General features: G+C 41.8%; 1 protein-coding gene and 1 pseudogene across 2 annotated transcripts in view; both read right to left on the bottom strand.

Annotated features, from left to right (window-relative positions):
- Window positions 1-27,484, bottom strand: part of TGFBR3 (transforming growth factor beta receptor 3) — a 208,589-nt gene that overhangs the window by 74,221 nt on the left and 106,884 nt on the right. For both annotated transcript variants that reach the window (XM_033199805.1, XM_033199806.1), the window contains exon 4: window positions 4,721-4,858. In XM_033199805.1, the coding sequence (XP_033055696.1) occupies window positions 4,721-4,858 (138 nt within the window). The remainder of the gene's footprint in view (window positions 1-4,720; window positions 4,859-27,484) is intronic.
- LOC117076907 lies at window positions 6,769-6,918 on the bottom strand (annotated as a pseudogene).

Below are 27,484 nucleotides of genomic sequence, written 5' to 3'. Positions count from 1 at the left end.
GAATAATGATGCTTTGGATATTTGTGGACACGTTCTTGTGGACATATGTTTTGTTCAACTGTTTTCCACAGAACCATTTTACATTCCCACCAGCAATGTATGCGTGTTCCAATTTCCCTACAGCTTTCACAACCCTTGTTATCACCTTTTTTATTATAGCCACCCTAGTGTGAAGTGGCATCTCACTGGTTTTCATTAGCATGTCCCTAATGACTCATGATACTGAGCATCTTTTCATGTGTTTTGTGGCCATTTGTGTCTTTTCTCTAGAAACTGTGTATTTAAATTGTAGTATGTCCTTAAAGACACTTTCAGATTGTGGCTCTCCTCAATCTTTTTTAGCAAACTCAGGTTGAAGGTTCAGGCATTATCACCCAGTTAAGTTATCTTACTTTTTTTTCAGTGTAGAAATGAATGCATAAATAAAAACGGGCTTATGTAATCCTTCTAAGAGATTATTTGTAGTTTCAACATGGCACACTGAGAGGGTAAGATGATTTTTATTTCTGATTGTTCTCTCGGCCACCCATACACCCTGCAAAAGGAAAACTACAAGATTATGACAACTTCATCATGTGTGTGCATGTGTGTGACTCACACTCAAAGATTCGCTACTTGAAACTCAGCCCGAAAGCGTCACTCTTCATCCCACTCATATTTCCTAGGTAACCAGAATAACCAGATAAAGGAGCTGCACCTGCAGAGAAAACTAAATTCCCACTTTCTCCCTGCCTGACATGCTCCCTTCTTGCCTCCCTTCTTGTGAGGGGGTGAGAAGGACTGAAATGATTTGACAGAAAAAGACAGATGCCTTTATTACCAGTATTAAAGTATGTTTTTAGTCACCCTCATGGGTGGCTGCGATTTCTGGGTAACATACGGCCCTCCTAACTAATTATGAAAGTTTTCCTTTTTTAATTTGGGCAGTCATAACAACACAGACATGTCCATTTAAATAAAAAGGTCACCCTGATAAATCAGTAGATGCTGTTACTTGAAACTTTTCTCATCACCATATTAAAAAAAAATAACAGTTAAAAGTATTGTAACTCTACATACACAGTAGACAGCTCTGAGACAGAAATGCAAACCCTCCAGCAGCATATCAGGAAGCAGGCAAGGATACCTGCGTCTTGGACTGAGAGTCAGGAGACCCATTCGCTTTCCACAGCTCCTCTAAGCTCCCTGCATAACCTCAGAGAAGACAGTGATGAAAATGGCCAAGCCTCAGTTTCCAGAGATCCCACGGGCCCTCTGAAGTGTTTGATGAACACTTTATGGAACATAATTTAGTTATCTTATCCCCAAACTTTAACTCTTAACTATATAAATGGATAAAGAGAATACACTACTGGATTTCTATTGATCACCAGACCCTCTTTGGCAAAGGCTGTCAAAGAGATGAGCAGACACTAAAATTCATTTCAGGCCACAGAGAGGAAGGGAAAAAGTCTGCCCACGGAGAGTGGCCCAGCTTGTGCAAGGACTTGCATCACTCGTTGTCTGCCGATGTGAGAATGTGAATGAACAACAGATGTTCCATTGTCTCTTCCAGGCCATGAAGAAATGTACAGACGGGGAAAAAAACATTTTCCCTAAAGGAAGCCTGCTGGACAACAAAGCAGAGTTCAGGTGTCCTGGAATTTAAATCCTTGACTTTGCCTGACGCTGCCTCCCACGTGTTGGTAATTTTAGGCTCATTATTTGATCTGCAATCTCCTAACATGTGATTGATCCAAATGGGGTTGATGAATTGTTTACTAAAGCTGCTGCCTTCTTTCATTGTTAGTGTCCACACTGATGGCCAAGAAGCAGTTTTTACAGGTTTTAAGCAAAATTAAAGCAAATTAATAACTAAGAGTAAGACTTTTTCCCTCAAAACCCATGGACTGGCAGACTGAAGAAAGAATCCAGGCAGTGATAAGTACAACTATGACATACATGGCCCACATTTTCATCTGGACCTATAGCCCAGAGAAATAGAATCCCTTTCGATCTGAGGCCAGCCAAGCTAGATATTTCATAATTACAGATGCAAATTCAACACCCATCCCACATGCTCTTCACTGTGGCTAGAAATAAATAAGAGCAGCAACGGCAGGTAATGTCTACAAACATTGTGTATGTGATCTCGCTTACTCAAGATAACAGCCCTATGATGGAGGGCCTGAGAAAAATCCAGCTTAGAGAAATTAATTTGCCCAAGGTCGCTGCTTGGATCCAAACCAGGACATGCACTGCCTTTGCTCATAATGTCTCCATAACCTGCCCACCGTGGTAGCCACTAGCCTCACGTAGCTACGGAGCACCTGAAATGTGGCTAAGCAGGACTGAAGAACTGTAATTTAAGTAGCCACGCACAGCTATTTCCTACAGTATTGAACAGGAAAGCACAGTACGAGGGCTAAATGTGCATATGACTTTATGATCAGAGCCATTAGTATTACTATCACAAGTAACTTTAATTAGAGGAGACTGGCAGTGATTATGAGTACGAAGGCAGACAGTTTAGCATAACAGCTTGCAGAATAGGTCCTATCTAGGTTTGAGTACCAACTCTGCAAGTAACTAGCCATGTGGTTTGGGCCACTACTTAACCTCTCTAAATCTTAGTTCTTCATCTATAAGAAGGGATCTATACTACCGTACTGTAGAAGGTTATTGTCAGAATTAGATAAAGTATTAGAGAATTTAGTGACCTGAAATATCCTAAGTGCTCAATAAATGTGCCAGTAATAACAACTAAATAATTACTGGTTTTGGGCCTTTTTAATATAGAAGTAATAAGAGTTGCAATTCCCAGAAAAGGCTACAATAAAGTTATTGTAATACCCACCTTGTAAATGTACCTTTTGAGCTTAAATGTTTTATTCTGAAATTAATTTAAATTTACAGCAAAGTTGCTAGTACAAAGGACGCTAGTAAACCCTTTAACTAGATTCATCTGTTTTTAAAACCTTGCCACATTTGCTTTATTCTTCTCTATATAACATGTTTTTTTCCTGAATGATCTGACCCTTTTAGCCCTTAACCTTAAAGAGTATTGAGTATGTTTCCTAAGGATATTCTCTTACAGAAAAATAACAATTATCAAAGCAAGGATTATAACATTGATACAATATTTTAATCTATAGGCTCAATTATAATTTCACCCACTGTCCCCCTAACGTCTTTTATAGCAGCTGCCCCACTCCCTACCCAACAGGATCTAGCTCAGGATCACATGTGTCTTGTCTTTTTGTCTCCTTTAATCTGGAATGGCTCCCCAGCCTTTCTCTGTCTTTCATGACTGACACTTTTGGAGATTACAGGCCAGTTATCTTAAAGAATGTTATTCAATTTGGTTTTGTCAGCACTTCTTCATGATTAGATTCGGGTTATATGCATTTCTGGCAAAAATACTACAAAAGTGATGCTGTGTTCTCTCTCATTTATAGGCACACAACGTCCATTTGCCTCACATTGCTGATATGAATTTTAATCACTTGGTTAAGGTATCATGGGATATCCCCAATGTATATAGTCACTATTTTTTATGTGTAATTAATAAGCAATTTGTACAAAAGATATTTTAAGAATATCTAAATATACTATTTCCTGAATTCCCTCCATCTCTGCTAGATTTAGCATCTGTTAATAATTCTTGCCTGGTCAACTTTTATTATGATGGTTGCAAAATGATCATTTTCTAACTCCTTTGCTCCTTCTATATTTACTAGCTGGCATTTTACTACAAAGATGAGCTTTTTCTTTTCTCCCTTTTACTCATTTATGTACTTATTATAATAATTGTATTGACTATGGATTCTTACATTATCCAACAAGAACCTTTGAGTTTTTAGAAGTACTCTTCAAACACAGGGGAAAGAAACTACAGATCTGGATTGGGAGTCATTAACTGGGCAAAGTTTATTCATGAGGCAAGAGGAAAACTATTAACTGGGGACTCCACTTGTTTTGGATGCTTGTGGGCAAGAGAGGTTTAAGGCCTCAGGCGCTGCAGTTAGGACATTAGCCTGCAGCTCTTGCAATAGACAAATGTGAGTTACCACTACCAAGTTGCAGTATTGCTCATCATCAGACATGATATCATACCAAAAAAATTCCATCCAAACAACCCATCTATTTCTCCACAACTAGCAAACTTGAATGTTCTGGCAAACTCAAAGGGACATGATTTACAAATAGTAGGTAATATTTGGATCTTTCCACAAGAGCTGGGTTCCAGCTTGTTTTTTTAATAAAATACAAATGACTTCATTTTGGAGCTCACTGTGTCACTTTCTCAACAAACAGATCCTCATATCAGGAATCAGGCCTGTGTTATATACAAATAGTATGGGTTCATGCATATTTATTCTGTGGTCAGGGACCACACACCCGGTAGCCAGTTACAATATTTACAGTGCTCCTGATGCCACAAGCGGGGTTTCAGAGCTGAAACCAAAGCTCAGGCCACATAGAGTATGACGACAGGTCCTGCTCTAATGTGCGCACTAGACCCCTGGCTCTGCCCACAGAAGATGGGCAGGTGTGTCTGCTTTCTGTGAATGCTTATCTATGTCATCCAAATATCATTAAGCGCATCCTCCAAATTTAACACTCTTTGGACTCTGGCATTATTTCAATGAAAGTAAGCCATTATTAAAAGTTTGGCAAAGTTTAAGGATTATTATACCCTTGTGCTAAGGATCAGTTTGGGGGAGGTTTAAGCACTTACCAAAAACAGTCTGGAGACCCCAGTGGCAAGTCTCTCTGTCTTCAGATGCCACACCAGGGGGTGTGGGGAGTTGAGCAGGAACACGACAGGCTTGTGGTGGATGTGGACTGAGGAGATGGGATTCAGGTGAAGTGTGACCTAGGAAGCAACAGAAAGAGGGTAGAAATCTTAGCCCTGGCTTTCCATGAAAATCACTCAGAGCAGCCTCTGGAATACTTTTTTGCAACTCACTATCAACAGAAACAAGCTATAATCCAGCTCAGATCCTATGAATAAGATACATTAAGTTGAACCAGATGACATTGCCAATATTTGACCATTTTTTACTACAAAATGGCTACTTCATATGGGTCAACCACACTAATCTCAACAAAAGCATGAATTAGCTCCCCGTCAAAGAACAAATAAACAGAACACATTTTTTTCTTTCAAAAAGTCAGCAAAGGTGGAATAAAAGTTACCTTCCCTTAGGCCTGCTTTAAGCTGTAGGTCAAATGACTAAGGTGAAAACTGGAAAACAAATCCCCTGGGGGTGGGGTCATCCCTCTGGATCTCCAGAGAAATGACTTTCTTCTCCTCCAGGTAAGCTCCAACCTCCATAAAGTGAAATGGGTTCTGCCAAAGAAAAGTGCCAAAAGCTGAGAGAAAGGGGCTGCCAAGGGAGGCTGCCAGGGCTTTCGCTGTCTCAGCTTTTAGCTTGAAGGGCTTTTCCAAAGAAATGAAGCACAGAGGACACACAGAATAAAGAGTGATTGTATACAACCACTGTCAAAAAAAAAGGAAGAAAACCATGGGATGGATACAAAAACTGTAGCCAATTTTGACAGCAGATCAAGGACTACTGCAGGTCACCACTGTTGTCATTAACATCACCAAAAAGCACCTGTGAATGGAGCTGCAAGCCATGGACTCAACAAAGTCCTCTTGGCACACATGAGCCCAGGGCAACATGAACATAGGAGAACAAAAGGATATATAAGGAAATATTGACTAGATACTTTCATACAGTCTGTCCATACTGGCTTTCCATACACAGCGGGGAGGCAAGACCCAAGCATCACATATTTAAACAGAGTGAACTCATCAAAGATAACCATAAAGTAATAAGGGAGGGACAGGCCAAAAAAGGACTTAGGCTAGAAAGACACAGACTGAGTGATGCACTGGGAATAATAGTACATCTCAGCCAGAATTTTCATGAGGATGACATGGTCTAGATCCACAATCTGAGTCTATACAACCATCAGGTACTAAACGCTGGACTACTTCACATTTTCCCAGTGGCTGTCAGCCCACTGTGATCTCAACATACTTCTACCTTTTTTTGTAGGGACCACTTATGACCAATGTCACTTATCATAGTATACTCTCAGGTCATTGATAAATAAGACACTAAACTTTCATTATCTTTCTTTTTTTTTTTTTTTTTTTTTTTTTTTTTTTTTTTTTTTTTTGTTGAGACGGAGTCTTGCTCTGTCGCCCAGGCTGGAGTGCAGTGGCCGGATCTCAGCTCACTGCAAGCTCCGCCTCCCGGGTTTACGCCATTCTCCTGCCTCAGCCTCCCGAGTAGCTGGGACTACAGGCGCCCGCCACCTCGCCCGGCTAGTTTTTTTGTATTTTTAGTAGAGACGGGGTTTCACTGTGTTCGCCAGGATGGTCTCGATCTCCTGACCTCGTGATCCGCCCGTCTCGGCCTCCCAAAGTGCTGGGATTACAGGCTTGAGCCACCGCGCCCGGCCCTTTCATTATCTTTCAAAACCCAGGTTTTTGCACATGGTAGGCACTCAGTAAATGTCAAAATAATATTTTAATTCTCCGCTTTTCAATGCCACAAAAATATTCTAAGAATAACTTGCATCATCTTGTTCACTAACTTGAGTATGCATGTCTTAATTTCCAAAATGGACTATAGGCCAGGAGTTTGAGACCAACCTGGCCAGCCTGGAAAAAAACCCATCTCTACTAAAAATACAAAAATAAATTAGCCGGGCGTGGTAGTAGGCACCTGATACTCAGGTGGCTGAGACACAAGAATCGCTTGAACCCAGGAAGTGGAGGTTGCAGTGAGCCCAGATCGTGTCAATGCACTCCAGCCTGGGCTACAGAGTGAGACTCTGTTTCAAAAACAAAAACAAAAAACTGTGCTTAACATATACACGATAATACACTTGATCTTAGCCAAAAGGCTGGGAAGTAAGCATATGCAATAATATTTGATTTATCACAGCAAATTCATGTATTTATATGTTACCTAAAGGAGAAAAAAGGTTCAAAGGAATTTAGCTGGATAATTTGCAAAAATAAAAATAAAAATAAATTTAAAAAATAAGCAACACTCCAACTGTCATGAGCTACTTCTGCACACAGCTAGGATCATTTTTATATTTGGCATAAGCACAGTGCTAAATCAAAATACTAGATGAACAGTCACGTCAAGTACAGCTACAGCAAAGTAATATGCTCCTTGGTTGTAAAGACTCTACCTCACAGCACACTTTGGAGATGCTGTCCGCATCTCGAAATAAACAGACTGATAGCCACTGAGAAGAAGAAGAGATGCTATAGAAACAGCAGAAGCAAAGATTCAAACTGTACTGAACAAAGAGACACACACATTATGGAGAATGAAGGAGGGATGAAATCGTTTGTTCCAGAGTACCTGAAAACTGCAAAGCAACACTCTGACTTTCACTAATAGCATGCATCAGTAAAAGGTTTCTCTATTTATTCCAAGACTATTTACTGAGTACCATAATGGCACAAAGAATAGTAATGTATATCTGCAGGGGCTGCATCAACCCTTCTTCTGAAGATTTTCTTTGCAGTACTCAGGCATACAATTCTTAGAGCTCATAGATAAGCAGAAGTTTTGGTCAAATATATACTACAAAATACTAATAAGTATGTGTCTCAAATGAACAAGAATTTTTTATAAAAGCTCATGAAATGAGAAGAAAAAGATCTATGAGACAGATATTGGTGCTCAGGTCCAAAATTTTCCAGATGGTCAAAAGTGCTGAGGCCTGGCTCATACAATCAAGGAAAGATTTCTAGGAGCCACAGCCCTCTCAGCTTTCCTGGAAACAGCTCCCTCTTCAATATGTGGCAGTGTCTGGCCAAGATGAATCTCTGACTCTGGCACACGGGGTCCAGGCAGAGCCCCAAAAGCCGTTTGGCAAAGAAGAATTCACACTACAATTGGGAAATTCAAAGAAAAATACCCAATAGTTCCTTTAAAAGATCATTTGGCAGGGACAATGAGTCCTGCAAGCACCCGCTCACCTAATCCCTCAGCAACCTGTCTTTTCTAGGCTTCCCCTGCTTGAGTAAATCTTGCTGAAGGGAAGATAAAGGACAATCAAAACAACTAACAAAAGAACAATCGTATAAAAGCTTCCAGAGAGAACACATTGCAGTATCTCAAAGAATTCCTGGCTAAGTTGTCCAATTTCTCCCAGGTTGGAGAAAAGAAAAGAAAAGAAAAAATCCTCCTTCGGATCAATTATAGCTCAGGGTAGACTACAGTTACAAATATAAGAACATCCTGAAGCTTTTGTGGTTACACTCTCCAGTGCTCATGGTCTAAAGGCCCGGCTGAGACAGACTACAGCAAATAAATATCCCCGTGAAGAAATGATACAAAGAGTATCCAGCAATCTCCAGCTTGGAAATCCAAACAGTAGTTTAAAGAGTTGACCATCAATCCTAAGTCAAATTTACACATAAAAATACAGGTTAACAGCTTTGTCTATGGGTTCATAAGTAATAATGAATCGAACACTGGGACCATGCGAGCTGTGAAGGCTGGTAAGCTAAAGGGGATGCAGCTCAAAGGAAGCAGCAATGACCAGTCTCGAAACCACTGGCTTCTTTGTAAATCTTTGGGAGTCATGGAGCATTTGAGAACTTAATGCATGTATGAACCCTCTTTTTATCAAACCAAACCAAACAAAAAACATCCACATCACATAAACTTTTGCAGACAATGTCAGGGAATTACATTCATTGCAGGGCCCATGAACTCCAGGTTAAGCACCCATCAACCCAGGTTAAGAACCCCATTGTAAAAGAGTAAGAAAATTCTAACAGCAACAATGGTAACAAAATGGCTCCATCTAATTAAACTACAAATTACACCTCTGGTCTTAAGACGTCATCCTTTCAGGAGAAGAACTAATAGATGGAGACTCAAAACTAAAAAACCTTTAACATGTAGTTTCTGGTGGAACCCATACTTTGACCACAACTGGTCCATGAAGCCTAATCCAAGAGTTCCTGTTCTAACCATGCTGGTCTCAAACAGTGCTGGATATTCGGTATTCCTGATAGTGTGAGAAAATGCAAGCAAATCTGATCTGCCACATCCCTTATGTAACACCATCCCTCATACATTGTTGATTCTTCCTCTAAATGGAAAAGAGCTCATTGGTCTAACCTGTTCTACAACATCTATTCATACTAGGTTCTCTGCGGTTATCTGTGCAATGCAACGAACATATAATTTTATAAAGAAATTCAAAGCAGACCTTCTGGGTGTTTTTCTGGGGAATCTGAACACAACTTTGACCAAAGTCAAGGACAACTCTAAGGAGCACAAAGCCTTTGAGTAGTAGAAAGACCACCTCCCTATCTCCCACTTGGGAAGCACATCCTTGCTCACATTATCAGCAGAAAATAACAAGGACAATCTTTTCTGGACCTTGTTATAGTGAAGGATTCTCGGTTCTCTAAAGATTATCTTTGATAAGCAAAAACTATCTATTGTCTCAAACTCTGTAAATTACTTTATGAAAATTAATTACAGGAAGAGGGGGAAACCCTACTTACTTTATGGAAAGATTCCTTATGAAAATTGTTTTGAATTTCCCAAGATTCATAATACAGACACAAGGCATTTCTACCATAGAGATTTCAGAATATGTATTGTTAGACCCCCTACTTCAGGGGTTCATTAAAACAAACGAAAAAGCAAAGTGAGCAAGGCAACTTGCTGTCCAATTTTGCTAACAGCTGTCCAATTTTGCTAACGTGTCAGTGAGGTCCATTTCAACATTTCTAATTCTTAGAACAGCCCCTGTGGATCTGTGAAGCAATGAAGTCATCCAAAACACTACCAGGGAAACTCTTACTATCTAAAACCAGACCAAATAATTCTCTGAAATGGATGATTCAATAATCAGTTTACACTAAGATAAGAACCCCAACAGCGTGCCTACAACCAAGACCCATAAAATCACATGCTGGTCTGTATATAGCCATCATCTGTCCCCTCTTCAGGGGTAAGGAGATATCCACTTGGCAACAATGTTAGTAGTAACTGAAAACATCCTGAATCTGGGTCTCCCAGCACCCACACTTTGCACGCACAAATGGAAAGGCATAAACCTATTTCAGGACACTAGGTCCTACCACTGAACTCAAATTTCACTGACATTTGGGCAATATGACTTTTAGGAACTCAAACCTGACCCCAGATGGATCTAAAATGTGCAACTGACTGCTAGGGGTGGGAACAGTATTTACTTAGTTGCTGCTGCAGTATTTAGTATATTCTGGTCTACAGAACCCCTACAGCTGATATTTTATTCACCATTGCTTGTCCTTCACCATTTGGGAATTGGTATAAAAAGATTCCCTCAAAATATTTTTAGAGAACTGGGTTTGGAGCTTTTAAATGTTTCCTTTTTTTTTTCTTTATATTTATCTGAATTTCTAGAGGAATATTAATCAGTTGGTGCTGAATTCAAGAAATCTTGACATACACACATTCCCCCACACACACACCCAGGGTCCCCATCCTGACCTGGGGCACTCAACTGACCATTCTCCTTGGTCAAATGATATCAAGCTCTTTCCCAATGGTTTTGTCTTAAAACCACTTAATGTGCTGAGAGGGACACTGTCAGTTCATTTCAGGATTCATCGCCCCTCCCCCCAAAAAGGACATGATTCAGGATTCCCTGAGAGCCTCTGAAAATAATCTAATATAACCACAAAAGAGACCAAAAAAAAAAAAAAAAAAAAAAAACTAAAATGAAAGTCTGAAGTGGGATGCAGAAATAAGCTCCACTCCATATTTTGTATGCCCTGGAAAAATACTGGGAACTAAATTTGGGTTGGGGGTTGAGGGGCAAGAGCTCATATAAACAGAGGAGTATTTATGAAACTACAGGTCATGACCTTCTAAAGGGGTCCTGGGAGCCGTTGCAAGGAGATTCCAGAGACCCAGGCCCTTCCTTCCCAGAGCAGCCACAGCTCCCCCGGCTGCAGGGAAGAGAGGCAGGCAGAGTAGAGACCCTGATGTGTGGGTGGTTCCGGTGGAGGAACGCTGCTAGTGCCCTCAGCAGGCCACTACTGATGCAAGTCTGAGGACACAGACAGGCACTTTTCTATCATTCTTTGGCATTAAGATAGGTTGTGTGAACAGTGTACTGTATACATCACTAACACACTGCAGCCTTGCAGGATTCTGGCCTAAAGTGCACCACGGTGCTCCAGATGGACTTGTAGCCATCTCCAGTAAAATCTTTCCCCCTCCCTCAGACAAAGCTGGAGCTCCCTCAGACAGCACTGGTGTTTCTACCTCTGCCTGGCACTATAATGATCTGTTTAGATCAAGCTTATCCAACCCATGGCCACATGCTGCCCAGGATGGCTTTGAATGAGGCCCAACACAAATTTGTAAACTTTCTCAAAACATTATGAGATTTCTTTTGTGATTTTTTTCTTTTTCATTCATGAGTTATCATTACTGTTCGTGTACTTTATGTGTGGGCCGAGACAATTCTTCCAATGTGGCCCAGGGAAGCCGAAAGATCGGACGCCCTGGTTTGGATGTTTGTCTCCCCTGTCACTGTGTAAATTCCTCAGGTCATTCTCCAGGGGTAGAAACTAAGTCACACTCATTTCTGTATCCTTAGGCCTAGCACAGGGCCAGACATTTAGTAGGCAGTCAACAAGTTCTCTGAAAGAAGGAATAAAATAAGGAACAAACAAAAGTTATTAATGAAATGTGACTAGAATAATAATTACAGAGTCATATTGTCCTGTTTTTCTGACCAGAAAAAGGGGGTTGGGGTATACATAGTAAACAGAACATTAACACATAGTCAAGAAAAGCAGATTCCAGCTACTGAAACAAACAACGGGGATGCTTCCTGGAAGGTATGCTGGACAGGACATCAAGGCCACACCCAGATTTTGTGGGACAAGCCACCCTAATCGTCATCCTCTCTGTGTGTAAGACAGCGTATAATGGCACTCGGGCCATCCATGGGAACCACACAAGGCAAAGAAAAGAAAATAGAAAATATTTGTTATCTTAAACAGTTACGCAAATAAAAACATGTAAAATGTAAAAAACCTTTGGAGCATGTTTTCTTCTTTAGGGATAGATAACAAAGGTAAAATATTCTGAGCAAAAGTTCCACTATCTTTTAGAGGCACAGAAATTTACATGGGTTTTCATGTAGGCAATTAAGTGTGTTAGAACGGTTAGAAATTAAAATTCTAGGCAAACTGAAGAAACTCAATATTTGCACATTGATTAAAATGGAGGGAAAGTTTGATTTATATATATATATTCCCCATCACATTTAATAAATACATCCATTCAGATCACTTTATTTTTGTTTTTAACAATAATATGTAACCAAAGCCCCACATAACCATTTACTATACAAATGTATTTCCTCTCAAGTTCTCCTTTTTGGAGACAAGATCTCACTCTGTCACCCAGGCTGGAGTGCAGTTGCACAATTAGAGCTCACCGTAACCTTCAACTCCTCAAGCGATCTCCTGTCTTGGCCTCCCAAGTAGCTATAACCACAGGCATAAACCACCATGCCCGGCTAATTTTTTTTTCTTTTTGGTAGAGACAGGGTCTTGCTATGTTGCCCAAGCTGATCTCAAATCCTGGTCCCAAGCAATCCTCCCACCTCAGCCTCTCAAAATGCTGGGATTACAGGTGTGAGCCACACAGTACCTGGCCTAATTTCTACCTTTTATAATGGGCTTCAAATTAGCTTTGCTATTTACCTGTTTAGTAAACCAGTATTCTGATATGTATATGTCTTTACCAACACCCGAATGTTAGAATGGCCTGTGTGTCAGTACCGTGGTGTATCAAACTTCATAATAAAGAGAATCACTGGAGTGATCATTAGAAGCTGATTTACAAAATAAGCATAGCAGGAACTCAATTCCCACAAAATCTGGGTACTGGAGTAATCATTCCATCTGCTACATGCAGTCATAGATGAAGCTGTCCTCACTGGGTTAACAAGAATTCTGGACAGAAAATAGAGTTATAATTAAGCATTAACATGATGCTCTTTGACCTACTTTCTTGTAACCAAAAGTCACGTGCACTAGATTCTCACCATTTGCATCCCCATTGCTCCTATAGATAGGTAGGATGTCCGATGTTAGAATCCTAAGGGTTGTGTTAGAGAACTGCGGGAGCAGATCCTGAATTCCAACGGGACAGCTGACACCAACCAGTTTAAAGACCCCCACAAAGGAACCACCAAATCAGCATGAGAACACCGTTTCTTTATCTCCCTGTCCCATGACTTTACCCTGCACTCTTCGACCCATCAACATTCTCCATACTTCAGCCCACTCCAAAACCCTTAAAAACTCCAACCCCAAACTCCTGTGGGAGATGGATTTGAGTTTTCCCCCAGTTCAGCAGCTGTACAATTAAACCTCTTTCTCTGCTGCAATCTGGTGTCTCAGCGTATTGACTTGCCACGCACATTGGGCAATGGACTATTATGGTGGTAAGAGCTCAATAAGGATTTCTGTTTAAGCAGCATCTTAAAGTTAGTTAATTTGTAACAGCAAAAACAAACAAAAAACCCCACAAAATGCAGTTGATTCAGGTAGCGATTTAAGATGCTCTCAGCATCCAAGGATGGCATTTGGATTCCCCTGGGCTAAAGTACAATCTTAGAAAGTACATTAACCTGAAGCTGGTAAGGAATTCTTTAGGAGTACAGTGTTACCTTGCTAGCAGAAATCAGAAATCTAGAGAGAAGTAATTACTAAGATATGAACATTCAAAAACACCACACTTGGATTATTGTTAAAAACAGTGGTGGCAGCAGTAGTGAAAACCACCACCATCATCATCATCATCATCATCATCATCTCCTAAGGAAAGACAACAGGTAGATCCATGGCTCCTGTTGAGATGTGCTGCTCTCATCAAAATGAAGTGCTCTGCATAGTTATCTAATTAATCCTATCTTAAAGGTAAAGAAATTGGTGTTCTTGCCAAAGTCAGAAGGCTAGAAAATGACAGTGCTGGAAGTAGAATGAATGTCTCTACCTGTCTGTCTCTCTCTCCCCCTACCTACCCAACCCCATCTTTAATCTTGGGTGTCAGCCTTGGGGCATAGAGGAGAATGGGAAGCTGCTCTATAGTAGTAAGAGCAGGAACTATTTTATTGCTGGAAAATATATACAAACTCAGCAAAGTAAACTTCTCAATTCTTTCTGGAAGCAGGGAGAAATGCATTATTTACTGTTTTGTATTTTCACATTGGATCACAGAAAAAAAAAAAAATGCCATGCTTTTTAAGAAGACTTTGGGCCGGGCGCGGTGGCTCAAGCCTGTAATCCCAGCACTTTGGGAGGCCGAGACGGGTGGATCACGAGGTCAGGAGATCGAGACCATCCTGGCTAATATGGTGAAACCCCGTCTCTACTAAAAAATACAAAAAACTAGCCGGGCGAGGTGGCGGGCGCCTGTAGTCCCAGCTACTCGGGAGGCTGAGGCAGGAGAATGGCGTGAACCCGGGAGGTGGAGCTTGCAGTGAGCTGAGATCTGGCCACTGCACTCCAGCCCGGGCGACAGAGCGAGACTCCGTCTCAAAAAAAAAAAAAGAAGACTTTGTGTTGGTCGGGCACAGTGGCTCACGCCTATAATCCCAACACTTTGGGAGGCCAAGGCAGGAGGACCACCTGAGGTCAGGAGTTCAAGACTAGCCTGGCCAACATGGAGTAAACCCTGTCTCTCTTAAAAATGCAAAATGAGCTGAGTGTGGTGGCACATGCCTATAATCCCAGGTACTCGGGAGGCTGAGGCAGGAGAATCCCTTGAACCCAGGAGGCAGAAGTTGCGTGGAGCTGAGATTGTGCCATTGCATTTCCAGCCTGGGCAACAAGAGCGAAACGGAAGGAAGGAAGGAAGGGAGGGAGGGAGGGAGGGAGGGAGGGAGGGAGGGAGGAAGGGAGGAAGGGAGGAAGGAAGGCAGACTTTGTGTCCAGAGGATGTTACTGACCTATATCCTGTTGACCCATCTCTTAGAGCATCCAGAATCTGATCCTTGTATTAACTTTGTACACACAAACTATCTCAGAGGATGGGGTGGGACTTGTATTTTTATCACCTTACAACCTACTCCAATATCTGGCACTTACAGGAATTACAGTGATATTTGGTGATGAATGAATGAATGAAGGAAGGAACCAATATGTTTTGGATCTGTGTCCCCATCCAAATCTCATGTCAAACTATAATCCCCAATGTTGGAGGTGGGGCCTGGTGGGAGGTGACTGGATTATGGCGGTGGTTTCTCACAAATGGTTTAGCACCATTCCCCTAGTGCTTTCTTATGACAGAGTTCTCACCAGATCTGGCTGTTTAAAAACGTTTAGCACCTTGCCCTTCACTATCTCTTCCTCCTGCTCCATCCATGTAAGACGTGCCTGCTTCCCCTTCACCTCTGCCATGACTGAAAATTTCCTGAGGCCTCCCCAGAAGCTGCTATGTTTCCTGTATTGCCTGCAGAACCATGAGTCAATTAAACCTCTTTTCTTTATAAATTACCCAGTCTGGGTATTTCTTTATGGCAATGTGAGAATGGACTAATACATGAATTAACACACACATTTTAAAGCATAATTCAATGTCTTCCAAGATCTACATTTTCTTCTAAGTTGGCCACATCTCCGGTAACCCAATCCTTTGGGTCACTCTGCCTTCCTTTCTAAATTACAGGCAGTTTGACCTGGTGGTTAAGAACAGTGACTCAGAGTCAGGTATTAGTTTGGAATCTCAGCTCTCCACCTACCCACCCTAGGGCCCTGAGGATATTAAGACTCTACTCGCATCAGTTTCATCAATTGTAACATGGGGATAATAATTGTATTTATTTCATCAGATGTTAAATCTGTCATCTGTCGAAAGCACTTAGAACAGTGACTGGCATCTGGGAAGCACTCTCTAAGTGTTAGCTATTATTACTTCTGCCCACTAAAACCACAGCTGCTATTCTCCATTCCCTTGGTTCCTATGGGAAGAAGCTCTTGTCTATTCCATCCTCCACTGAGGCTTCAAGTCAAAATGGGTTTCCTCATAGTCCTCTAAACATCAAGCTGCTGGCATCCTCGGGTTCGACTCACATCCTCTTAAACCAACTTCTCTCTGGGCACACACAGGCCCTATTAAGCTTCCCCTTTGCCCCCACTCTCTTTCTTCCCCACCTGGCAACCCCACTTCCTGAGTCACGCTCCCAAAGTTTACTCATAGCACTATCATGACCAACAACATCTCCAAGGCTCACTTCACTCTAGTCAGACTTGGAGATACTTCAAAGTCCCCATACAATTGGAGAGAAGAATAAGGGAGCTGTTTTTTTTTTTTTCGTTTGTTTTCTTTTTTTAATACAACACATCCTGAAGGGGATGCCCTGTTTCCATGTGTGTATTTTACTCTGACCCAAACTGATCACTGTCAGGCTTGAACGAGCTCGGTGAAGACCTCCACCAGATACAAAACCAAAAGGCTGAGACAGCTGCAAAGGTTTCTATTTCCCTAGAGGTGGGAGTTTCATGGAAGGCTAAGGATCACCACAGCAACCAGACTACAAAAACAGTTGTGGCCTTCAGCACCATAACTCTGGTAAAGCAATTTGTGCTCCGTGAAAGGCTGGGGCACAGAAGTTGAAGAATGATCAAAGTAAACACTGCTCCTCAGGCACCATTTTGTTGTGCTGATTTCAAGACACTGAGTCTCAGCATCAAAGTTCTGTTATGAAAGATGCGCATCAAGTGCCAAGGATTTGCTAGGCTGGACTGCCTGCCCTGGTGCAAAGGTCTGGAGAGAAATTCATAGCACATTTTCCAAAACAACCATTTCAAATTTGCTCTAAGAGCAGACCAGGGTAAAAATGTATGCCATTATATCAAGTTACTCTGCCCATGCTAGAACAACTGTTGATCCCAACCCTGGACTAAAAAAAAAAAAAAAGAGTAGGTGATTTTTTCTCACAAAACCCTAAATAGACTTTATCCCATGCTCAACTTACATAGACTGATTCCTACAGATTTAAGAAAAAAAATTCTCTAAACTTTATTAAACACTAAATGAAAAGAATCACCTGTTGTAGTCTCTGATCTACTACCCTAAATCTATACTACAGTTTACACAATAAATAAGAAACTACAGCACACTATTTCTACACTATATACAAGCAGCAACTATAGAGTATAGTAATTAAAACAAAAATCTCTTCATGGATTTATAAAAGCCTTCAATATTTATTAGTATGATTAATTTAATTATTAACTATGTTAACTACAGCTTGAATATATAGAACTTGTTCTTTTTAAAGAAACTCAAATTGGTCTACCTGAGTAGTCTTACAATATCCTCAAAAATTAGGTTAAAAAATATATAGTTCCAATTAGCAAATTTATAGAAAAATCCCTCAGACCTCTGTTATGTTGGCAGTACACAATGCAGTCCTAGAAAACACTTAGTGATAGTGAGAATTCTGTAACTTAAACTGCCCCAAACACGAACACTGAGAAAATACAACTACAACCATGTGATATGTACACATACTTATCACATCCGTTTTCTCTAGGATGTGTCCCATGTATAGTGTGCTGCTTTCTGAATCTTTTGTGGGGAAGGGGCCCACTTATACAATTTCTGGAGTTTCAGCAGATGCTCAGTAAGTCAGCAGGGACTCTGCTATCAACAGAATTTATTGTTCCATAGGCCCCTCGAGCCCAGCAGTTTGCAATGCATAAGAGGTAATTAGTAATATCTAACACCTAAATGCTTCACAGACAGGAATGAATGGCTTGGCTTACAGGCTTGCTCAGTCTTTTCTAGCCGCACCCTCCTCATTTTATCTCTAGGTTAATAAGCGTGAAGTTACTAAGCAAACAGGGAAAAGAGGTTCTCATGTTACGTTTTGCGCATGTACTATTCATTCCTCAGAAACTGAATGGCTAATAAATGTGTAAAGCACTTGACTCAGTCAATCGTGTGGAGATACTAAGAATGTTTTAAGATATACTTTATGTATATATTTTTACAGGAATTAAAAACATGATTTCATGTTTAGGAAGTTGAGGATAAAGCTAAAGTCATTTTTTTTTTTTTTTGAGATGGAGTCTCGCTCTGCCCCCAGGCTGGAGTGCAGTGGCGCAATCTCGGCTCGCTGCAAGCTCCGCCTCCCGGGTTCACGCCATTCTCCTGCCTCAGCCTCCCTAGTAGCTGGGACTACAGGCGCCCGCCGCTACGCCCGGCTAATTTTTTTGTATTTTTAGTAGACATAGGGTTTCACTGTGTTAGCCAGGATGGTCTCGATCTCCTGACCTCGTGATCCGTCCACCTCGGCCTCCCAAAGTGCTGGGATTACAGACGTGAGCCACCGCGCCTGGCTAAAGTCATTTTTTAAGTGAGTAGATTTAAGAAAAATATTAGGGGCCGGGCGCGGTGGCTCATGCCTGTAATCCCAGCATTTTGGGAGGCCAAGGCGGGTGGATCACGAGGTCAGGAGGTCGAGACCATCTTGGATAACACGGTGAAACCCCGTCTCTACTAAAAAATACAAAAAAGTTAGCCGGGCGTGGTGGTGGGCACCTGTAGTCCCAGCTACTAGGGAGGCTGAGGCAGGAGAATGGCGTGAACCCGAGAGGCGGAGCTTGCAGTGAGCCGAGATCGCGCCACTGCACCCTAGCCTGGGCGACAGAGCAAGACTCTGTCTCAAAAAAAAAAAAAACTAGATAAATAATGCAAATAATATATGAATACTACACAAACTGTGACGACTAACAGCACATATAAACTTATATTTGGGAAGCACCACTAGGTCATGAAAGGGCTCCAAATGTGAGTCAGACACAATACCTGCCCTCAAGAAGTTCACAGTGTGGGCCGGGCGCGGTGGCTCAAGCCTGTAATCCCAGCACTTTGGGAGGCCAAGACGGGCGGATCACGAGGTCAGGAGTTTGAGACCATCCTGGCTAACACGGTGAAACCCCCGTCTCTACTAAGAAAAAATACAAAAAAAAAAAAAAAAAACTAGCCGGGCGAGGTGGCCGGCGCCTGTAGTCCCAGCTACTCGGGAGGCTGAGGCAGGAGAATGGCGTAAACCCGGGAGGCGGAGCTTGCAGTGAGCTGAGATCTGGCCAATGTACTCCAGCCTGGGAGACAGAGCGAGACTCCGTCTCAAAAAAAAAAAAAAAAGAAGTTCACAGTGTGATGGGGGCAGAGGGACAGGCAGATACAAACACATCTGTGCGCAGCAGTAAGGGGGCACTTCAGCTGAGCCGGAGGGTCAATGGGGAAAGGTGGATCTAAGGGGTCCAAGCAAGGAGGAGGGCAGTGGAGGCAGCATGAGTGGGTCTGAGGAATACTTAATTCAGATGGAGCTAAGGAAATATAAAAAAGAATAAAGAAAAATGTCGTTGAAAGGGTACTGGAGCCAGATCACAATGAGCCTTGAAAGCCAAGCTTAACCAGTTAATGAAAGCGACCATTTCCTTTTCGAAGACATGGACCATGATTTGCTTCCTGATAGATAATGAGTACACTAACTTCTGGCTTAGTAAGTGTCACTTAGTTAACCACATTACTGCACTGATTCACTAAAAGAACTTCCGTTACCTGACTTACTTGCCCAAAAGAATACATATCATTCATAAATCTAATAACAATTTTAAATCCCATTTTTGTTTAGGATCCCATTCCAAGTCTTCTACAGGGTACCTTTAGATTGTTGCTGAATTACCAAGGAATATCTTGCATGGTGAGAAAAATCAAGCTTTAGCCCTCAACCCTAAATCTCCTAGACTTGAGGAGTTTGTTCCCAGGTCGTAGTCCCTCAATAAGCACTTGTTGAGTTTGGGGTATAACCATAAACTATCAACAAATAGTGAGCTAGGAGCCTTGAGCATTTCTATAAGGAATAACTTACAGGGCCTGGTAATTCTGGTCCTGGTTATATTATTTTATGCAAAAGTCTGTAAGTCCTATCCATAATTCTCTACTGTGTAAGAAATGAGCTGAATTAAGCCTCTTATCTATCCCTCTACTTTATCATCCCTAAGGTGAAAACAAGTCACCATCATAGAGTAGTGTACAATGTCTTCCTGAGATGCCCTCTTAAATCTTGGCATGACATACCAATACAATATTAGCATCTTCAGTACACATCTGAGACCATTTTAGGTCAGAATCTCTCTCATTCTTTTCAAAGAAGTAAGTAAACTGTTGGCATGAAATTTTAGAAGAAAAACAGGATTGTCTGATTTCTACAAAATAATCATTTGTTGTTTGTCCTCAAGGAAAAAAAAAAGTTAACTGTCCTTGCCTGAGAAACAGAGGAAATTAACTTTCACTATAAACCACAAACCCTGGTGCTCCCTATTTGCCTTGCTCCTAATGTAAGATCCTGACATATCATTCATTTTAAAAAGGGGGTCACGCACAGTGGCTTAGGCTTGTAATCCCAGCACTTTGGGAGGTTGAGGTGGGCAGATCACTTGAGGACAGGAGTTTGAGAGCAGCCTGACCAACACAGTGAAACTTTGTCTCTAAAAATAATAAAAATAAACAAATAAATGATTTTTTTGCTGAAGTATCTTACTTTGGGCTTCAGTCTCCCCATAAATGAAAAGGTTAGACTCTATCTCTATGGCCACCTACAACTCTAGAGCCAATGGCTCTTCCAGTGACTAATAGAGTCAGTAAAACCCTTCAAGATAGATCTCTAGGCCAGGCACGGTGGCTCATGTGTGTAATCCCAGCACTTTGGGATGCCGAGGTGGGCAGATCACCTGAGGTCAGGAGTTCAAGACCAGCCTGGCCAATATGGTGAAACCCTGTCTCTACTAAAAAATACAAAAATTGGCTGGACGTGGTGACAGGTGCCTGTAATCCCAGCTACTCGGGAGGCTGAGGCAGGAGAATTGCATGAATGTAAGAGGCAGAGGTTGTGGTGAGCCAAGATTGCGCCACTGCACTCCAGCCTGGGCAACAGAGCAAGACTGTCTCAAAAACAAAAGATCTCTAGAAATGAATGTATCTCAATAAATGAATTGATGTGACTGAATTATCAATTTCACAAATGCCATGTCACACTAAAATGATTTGTGTACTCAATTAAAAGGAGTAATTTTTAAATGTTTAGTTTAGCCTGCCAGAGTGAATACTAGAGAACAAAATAGAAGTGCTTTCTTCTTTCAACAAGTGAAAATGTCTTGAAATGCTGGTTTGAAATATTAAATAATGTTTGTTTTAGAGAGTTTATTTGCTTTCCTTAACTTTAATTTTGGATAAGTGTGTGCCCGCTTAGTCTTTTACATTTGGCAGAAGCAAAACAAATAATGAAATACTCAAAGCTAATCCTAAGGGTAAATCATGATTTACAGTGCATTTTAAAATAGGAAGTGTTGACATGGTAATAGTCTAAAAACAAGTTAATATACTTGGTCTTGCTAATTTCTTTTAGACATACTTTTCTTTTATTTGAGAGTCTCACTCTGTCACCCAAGCTGGAATTAAGTGGCACGATCTCGGCTTACTGCAACCTCTGCTTCCCAAATTCAAGAGATTCTCCCGCCTCAACCTCCCAAATAGCTGGGAGTACAGACACGCGCCACCAGCCAGGCTAATTTTTGTATTTTTAGTAGAGATGGGGTTTCACCATGTTGGCCAACCTGGTCCCAAACTCCTGGCCTCAAGTGATTCACCCACCTCAGCCTCCCAAAGTGCTGGAATTACAGGTGTGAGCCACCGCACCCGGCCTAGATATACTTTTCAATGAGAGAGTTGTATAACTGATACTGAATTTCAGGAAGATGGGCAGTTTTTTTTATTGAAATATAAGCTTCCAATAAATCAAAATATGATTTAAAAAAAAGAGTAAATGCAAACAACAGTATCCCACTGTCCGGTTCTCAAACGCCGTTTTGATGGGATAAAACCTCCTCAGTAAGGACAATGGCAGTTTTTCGTTAAACCGTACATCACTAGCCTGAGAACAAGTCTCGGTTATCACAGTCGACTCACGTGGTGACTGGGAATTCTTTCAGGGCAACAGGCAATGTGTTAAACGGGCACTGTTGAGGACACTGTGCAAAGTTACGAAATTCTCTCTTTTCCTCCTGACATTTTTCTCCAAATACTTCACTGGCTACTCCAGAAGCAAAGGAATAGAGAAAAGAATGAAATCAGAACTAGTGAGTGGACTTGGTTTAGTGTAAGATCACTGATAAAAGTCTGAAAGAAACAAAAGGATAAAACCAAAAACGAAATCTATATATAATAAAATAACTGACTTTTAGTGAGAAAGGAGATTTTAGAGACATTCTACTCCAAATGTTTGTTATAGATAAGGAAATGGAAGCCCAAAGAGGTCACGGGTTGCCCAAGTTCTGCAGGTGGTTATGGCATGGTTGGGACTAGAGCCCAAATATCCACTCTGGTAATCTAGTTTCTACTTCTCTTGCCAGTGGAACGATTCACATTTCTCCTTATAGAACCAATTCTCTGTTGTTAGGAAACAGGGACTCCCCAAGTCTTCAGAATTCAGGGTCAGCTCTTTTAATCACTGGATAAGAACAGAGAAATGTAAAGAAATGCCAAGAAATAACTTCCCACTCGGCAGGGCCCCACAAGATCCAACCCCACAAGGACCAACCGCACCTGCCACCACTCTCCCCCTTGCTAACTCCACTCCAGCCACACTGGCCCCTCTCTCATCTCCAACAAGCTGCTTCCAAGCTGAGGGCCTGGACACCAGCAGATCCTTTATTTGGCCTCTTTTTCACCCAGATCACCCCTTTTCATCACTCAGGTCTCTGTTCAAGTACACTTCCTCTAAGAAGTCCTTCCCAACCACCCTAACAACCAACTCTTCCTGTCACTTGAATACCCAGGTAGCTCCACAACTCGGTGCTGGGAAATCCTTTCATTTACATTTTTATAAAATTGAAGGCAAAAGACAGAAAACCTGTTGGCATCTATCCCAAGAATATCTCCTGGGCACTTCTAAGTAAAGGTCACTGCCAACAACAAAAAAATAACCAACTTTCAACCTACTCAAGACATGTAAGAATTCAAGACCAAATCAGAATGCATCCCAGAGTTCACCTGATTCTGCCAGCAGAAGCCCTGCAGTGCTGAATTTCTGGGCATGTGAATGATATATTGTTGTACTGAAACATTCATTTTCCAAGATTCCTTTCCAAATTCAACTCCATGGTTTTTTTTTTTTTTTTCTAAAGGGCAAAACACTAACCTGTTTCCAAGCTATTCAGCAATATTTTGGCACAGGTAATCCACTAAGAGAATTGTTTGTACAGAACAGAGCTGGTGTTAATAACAGGGCACCCCAACCTGCCCCTCTTTCTAAGCTCTTCACCTATAGACGACGGCCCAGCTATTCACATTTAATTCTTACCAGATGGCTGTTCTACTGCAGCTCAAAGACTTAGCTGCATATGATTAAGTCAACACGCAACACTGGGCGCAACATCTAAGCCCACATTTAAGCAAAGCGAAGAGCTTGAGATCATCTAAATGGGAGCAGGAGCAAGGGAAAACTCACTATCCACTGTATCTCTGTTACCTTTGGCAAATTCTCAAGGGTAGGGGGTCAGGACTGCCAGCGCCTGGCACTGTGCCTGACACATTACAAACAGGTGCTTAGTAAATAATGATTTCATTATTGAATAAATGCCTAAGCCTTGGGAAAGCCCACCTTGCCCAGAGCCACTCACAGTGCATGTCAACTCCATCTATAGGAAGTGTGTTGTGAATTCAAGGTTAGGTTCTATCAATTACTTCCCAGTTCATGACCTTGGGTAGAATACTTAACCTGTCTTAGCCTCAACTTCCATACCTGTAAAACAGAGCTAACAGAATCTCCCTTCCAGGAGTGTTGAAAAACACAAATAAAATGCCAGGTTTTATAATTATCTGGAAAGAAGCCTACCAGTGTCTGACTTAGGCTCTGATCAGCGTAGTGCCATTACCTCCTGCCTACAGGTCCATGGATTTTCAAGCAGGGTGACCAACTGGTGACAGCTGCATACATGACCCTCCAAACACTTGACTTCCTCATGAGGAACTAATGGGTTATTCTGCCATTTGTCTGCTTTTCCTTCACCTTTGGGATCTGGAGCTCATTAAAGACGAGGGCTGAAAAGTAGCGCAGACGTCTTCATCTGTGCTGGTTGTTCCTGTTCAGGCACCACTAACCTGGACAAGCTCAGGTCTTGCTCCCCAAATCTCACGGAAGCTCTGGAGACTTCTGAACCTAACAAACAAAGGTCCTGGGAAGACCACATTCATTCCACACCTGACCCCAACACCACGTCTACTCTGAGGTTACCCCAAATCTCTGAACAAAAACTCAATCACCTGTGCTCGCTGCCTTTCCTCGCTGGCAGGTGCCCTCCAAAAAATTAGGAACATAGGAAGTGGCAAAGCAAGGAACTGCTTCCAAGGCAGCTGACATCACCGGACTGTGAGGGCAAGCTAGAGGTTTCTCCCAATCTGTAGTGGGGAAATCTGGGGACAAACATTTATCTTCAGAGGCCGGTCTACACTGCCCCTTCAAGTGTCACAGGCTGTCAAAATTCACCTGGCTTTGAAGACCTGTGGTGCTCAGCTGAAGACCATTCTCCCAGCACCAATACCAACAGGCAAAACCATCAGATGAAGCTTTCACAGCTGCCAAGGTACTTGCTGTCCTCAACATAGTTCATACTCAACTCGGCTCTATTTTATTTACCAGTCTTCTCCCCTAGTCTTGGAAAATTCTCCTTTCAGCCCTCTGCCAAACCACATCCCTATTTCAAACCTTTCCAAATTCTCACCTCCAAAAAGCAGCGCCAGGCAAGCACACCTGGCTCCAATTACTCCAGCAACGCTTTCCCCCAGCCCCAGCCCTAGCCTCAGCCCCACATCCCTCTAACATGCCTGATTACTTAGCACTTACGTGTTTATCTCAGCCCAGCTGTAGCTGATTAAATCTATTTGGTTACGTTTCTATCTCATGTATTTAGGGCAATGAGATGTTTCTACGTCTCCGTACTTTCTGCTACAGGTGTTGCTCTTTGTCCCTCGATGCACAGTGCGTGACCGTGAGCTCCGAGGACTGCCTTTTTCCTCACTCCCGCAATGCTTTGCACGGGTGCCCAGTTCACAAAAGCAGCTGCAGCTGACTGCCCAACTGCCTGGTTCTAATTTATGTGGAGAGAGGTCTCCGCTCAACAAACTGAAATAATTCGTTTTTCTAATCTTTCGTATTTCAATAAATACAAGAAAGATGGAGAAAGATTCACGTGTACTCTGTCCTGACGAACAGTAGAGCTCTTTGGAAAATCATGAAATTTTTGCTGTGCAAAGCAGTAAGACATAAGCAATGAAACTCAAAAGCATTTTCCCAAGTATTCAGAGGCCAGATCTGCCCCCAGATCTGTAAATCCTACTTAATCTAGGTTAAAAATAAAATAAAATAAAATAAGAAGACATGAGACACCCTTAGTTGACATTTCAGCTCTTAGGTGGTTTCTTACTCACTGGATGCTGAGGGTTTCTTTAAGGGGATTTTGTAGTTTAACAACTCCAGAAATGCTTTTGACTCTAATTTTCAATTGGCATTTTGAAATATTAATTTTCTCAATGTCTTTATATTGACAAAAAAGAAAAAAAACTGAGATCCAAATGGGTCTACACACTTGCCCTCAGGTTTAAACAAAAAAGATCACAACAGAGGGAAGACCAAGTCTTTTATTAAGACTCACAATCCAGTGCTCTCTTCTATACCTTGAAGCCTTGGTTTAAGAAACATTACTTTATGCCCAAGCCATACATACCAACATCAATAACTGGATCTCTTCAAAAAATATAATTAATGAGAAACTTCCATATACAGAATTTCTAGACTTAACCTATTTGCTAAAGCTAAACTGTTACATCAACATACTCATTTGTTCATGCAAATGTTTATTTCACAAATATTTCTTGAGTGCTTACTATGTAGTTGGCCCTGTTCTAATTCCTGGCAATACCAACTAACAAAATAAAACATCTATCCTGATGGATATACTAGCAGAAGAGATAGACAGTGAACATATTTAAAAATAAGTGAATATCAGGTGGTAATATATTTTTTAAAGTAAAACAGTAAAAGCGTGTGTGTATGTGTGTGTGTGGGAGGGGGGTGCTATGACTATTTTAAATGAGGTGGCCAATGAAGGCATCTCTCTGGAGGTAATGGCAAAGCAGGGACTGGGTGAAGGCAGCCACATGAATAACCGGGAGAAGTGCTTCCGGCAAAACAAAGAGCCCATGCAAAGGACAGGAGGCAAGATGTCAGGGCCCACGGCAGCACAGCGAGCATTGGTGAGAGTGCTGGGAGTAGGGAGAAAAGATCATTCAGGGCTCTGGTGGGGATTGGAGATTTTCGTTTAAATGTAAGGGGAAACCATGGCAGGAAGCTGAAATGAACTTTGTGACTGGACTGAAGCCTTTCAAAAGATCATGCTGGCTGCCACTTGGAGAATATATCTTATTGGCTAACAAGATAGCAGCTGACATTTATGGAGTGCTGATGATATTCCACGCACTGTTCTAAGCACCAGTCATTCTTTAATTATTTAATAGTCACAGCACCTCTATGAAGTAGATACTATGATTATGCCCACATGAGGAAAATGAGGCATAAAGAAGTTAACTGACTTGCCCAAAGCCTCACAGCTCACAAGCAGTGGAGCCAGGCTTCCAACACTGGCACTCTACCCCAGATCTTGCACTCCTAAGAGGATGGGCCAGAGGCCCACTGCATCTCAAGTAAAAATGTGGTGGTGGCTCAGACCGAAGATGGCGGTCAGAAGTGGGCAGATTCAGAATATGGTCTTAGGGTAGAACAAATAGGATTGGATATGACATCTGAGCAAACACAGGAAGTCATGGATAATAATGCCAAGGACTGTGGCCCTGGCAACTGTGTGGCAGTGTCCTTTCCAGAGCTGGGGAACACAGGAGTAAACAAACTGGAGACAGGAGGCAGCATGGAACTCAAACTAATGTGAGAGTGTGCTCATTTCCCATGCTGCTGTAACAAATTACCATAAACCGGGTGGTTTAGAACAACAGACGGCTATTCTCTCACAGTTCTGGAGGCCAGAAGTCCAAAATCAGTATTGCTAGGCCAAAACCAAGGTGTCAGCAGAGCCACACTCCCTCCAGAGGCTTCAGAAGAGAACCTGTTCCCAGCCTCTTTCAGGTTCTTGTGGCTGCTGGCATTCTTTGGCCTGTGGTTCCAGACCACCAATCTCTGCCTGCATGGTCACACTGTCTTCCCTTTTGTCTGTGTCATCAAATCCCTGTCTTATAAGGATACATGTGACTGCATTTAGGGGCCACCAGATAATCCAGGATAATCCTCCATCTCACAATTCTTGATTTAATCACATATCCTAAGGCTTTTTCTATATAAGGCA

This window comes from Trachypithecus francoisi, unplaced genomic scaffold (genome assembly GCF_009764315.1).
Source record: "Trachypithecus francoisi isolate TF-2019V2 unplaced genomic scaffold, Tfra_2.0 Lachesis_group5, whole genome shotgun sequence".
NCBI classification, from domain to species: domain Eukaryota; kingdom Metazoa; phylum Chordata; class Mammalia; order Primates; family Cercopithecidae; genus Trachypithecus; species Trachypithecus francoisi.
The sequence above is the reverse complement of the archived record's forward strand: the minus strand, read 5'-3'. Positions and strand labels throughout refer to the sequence as shown.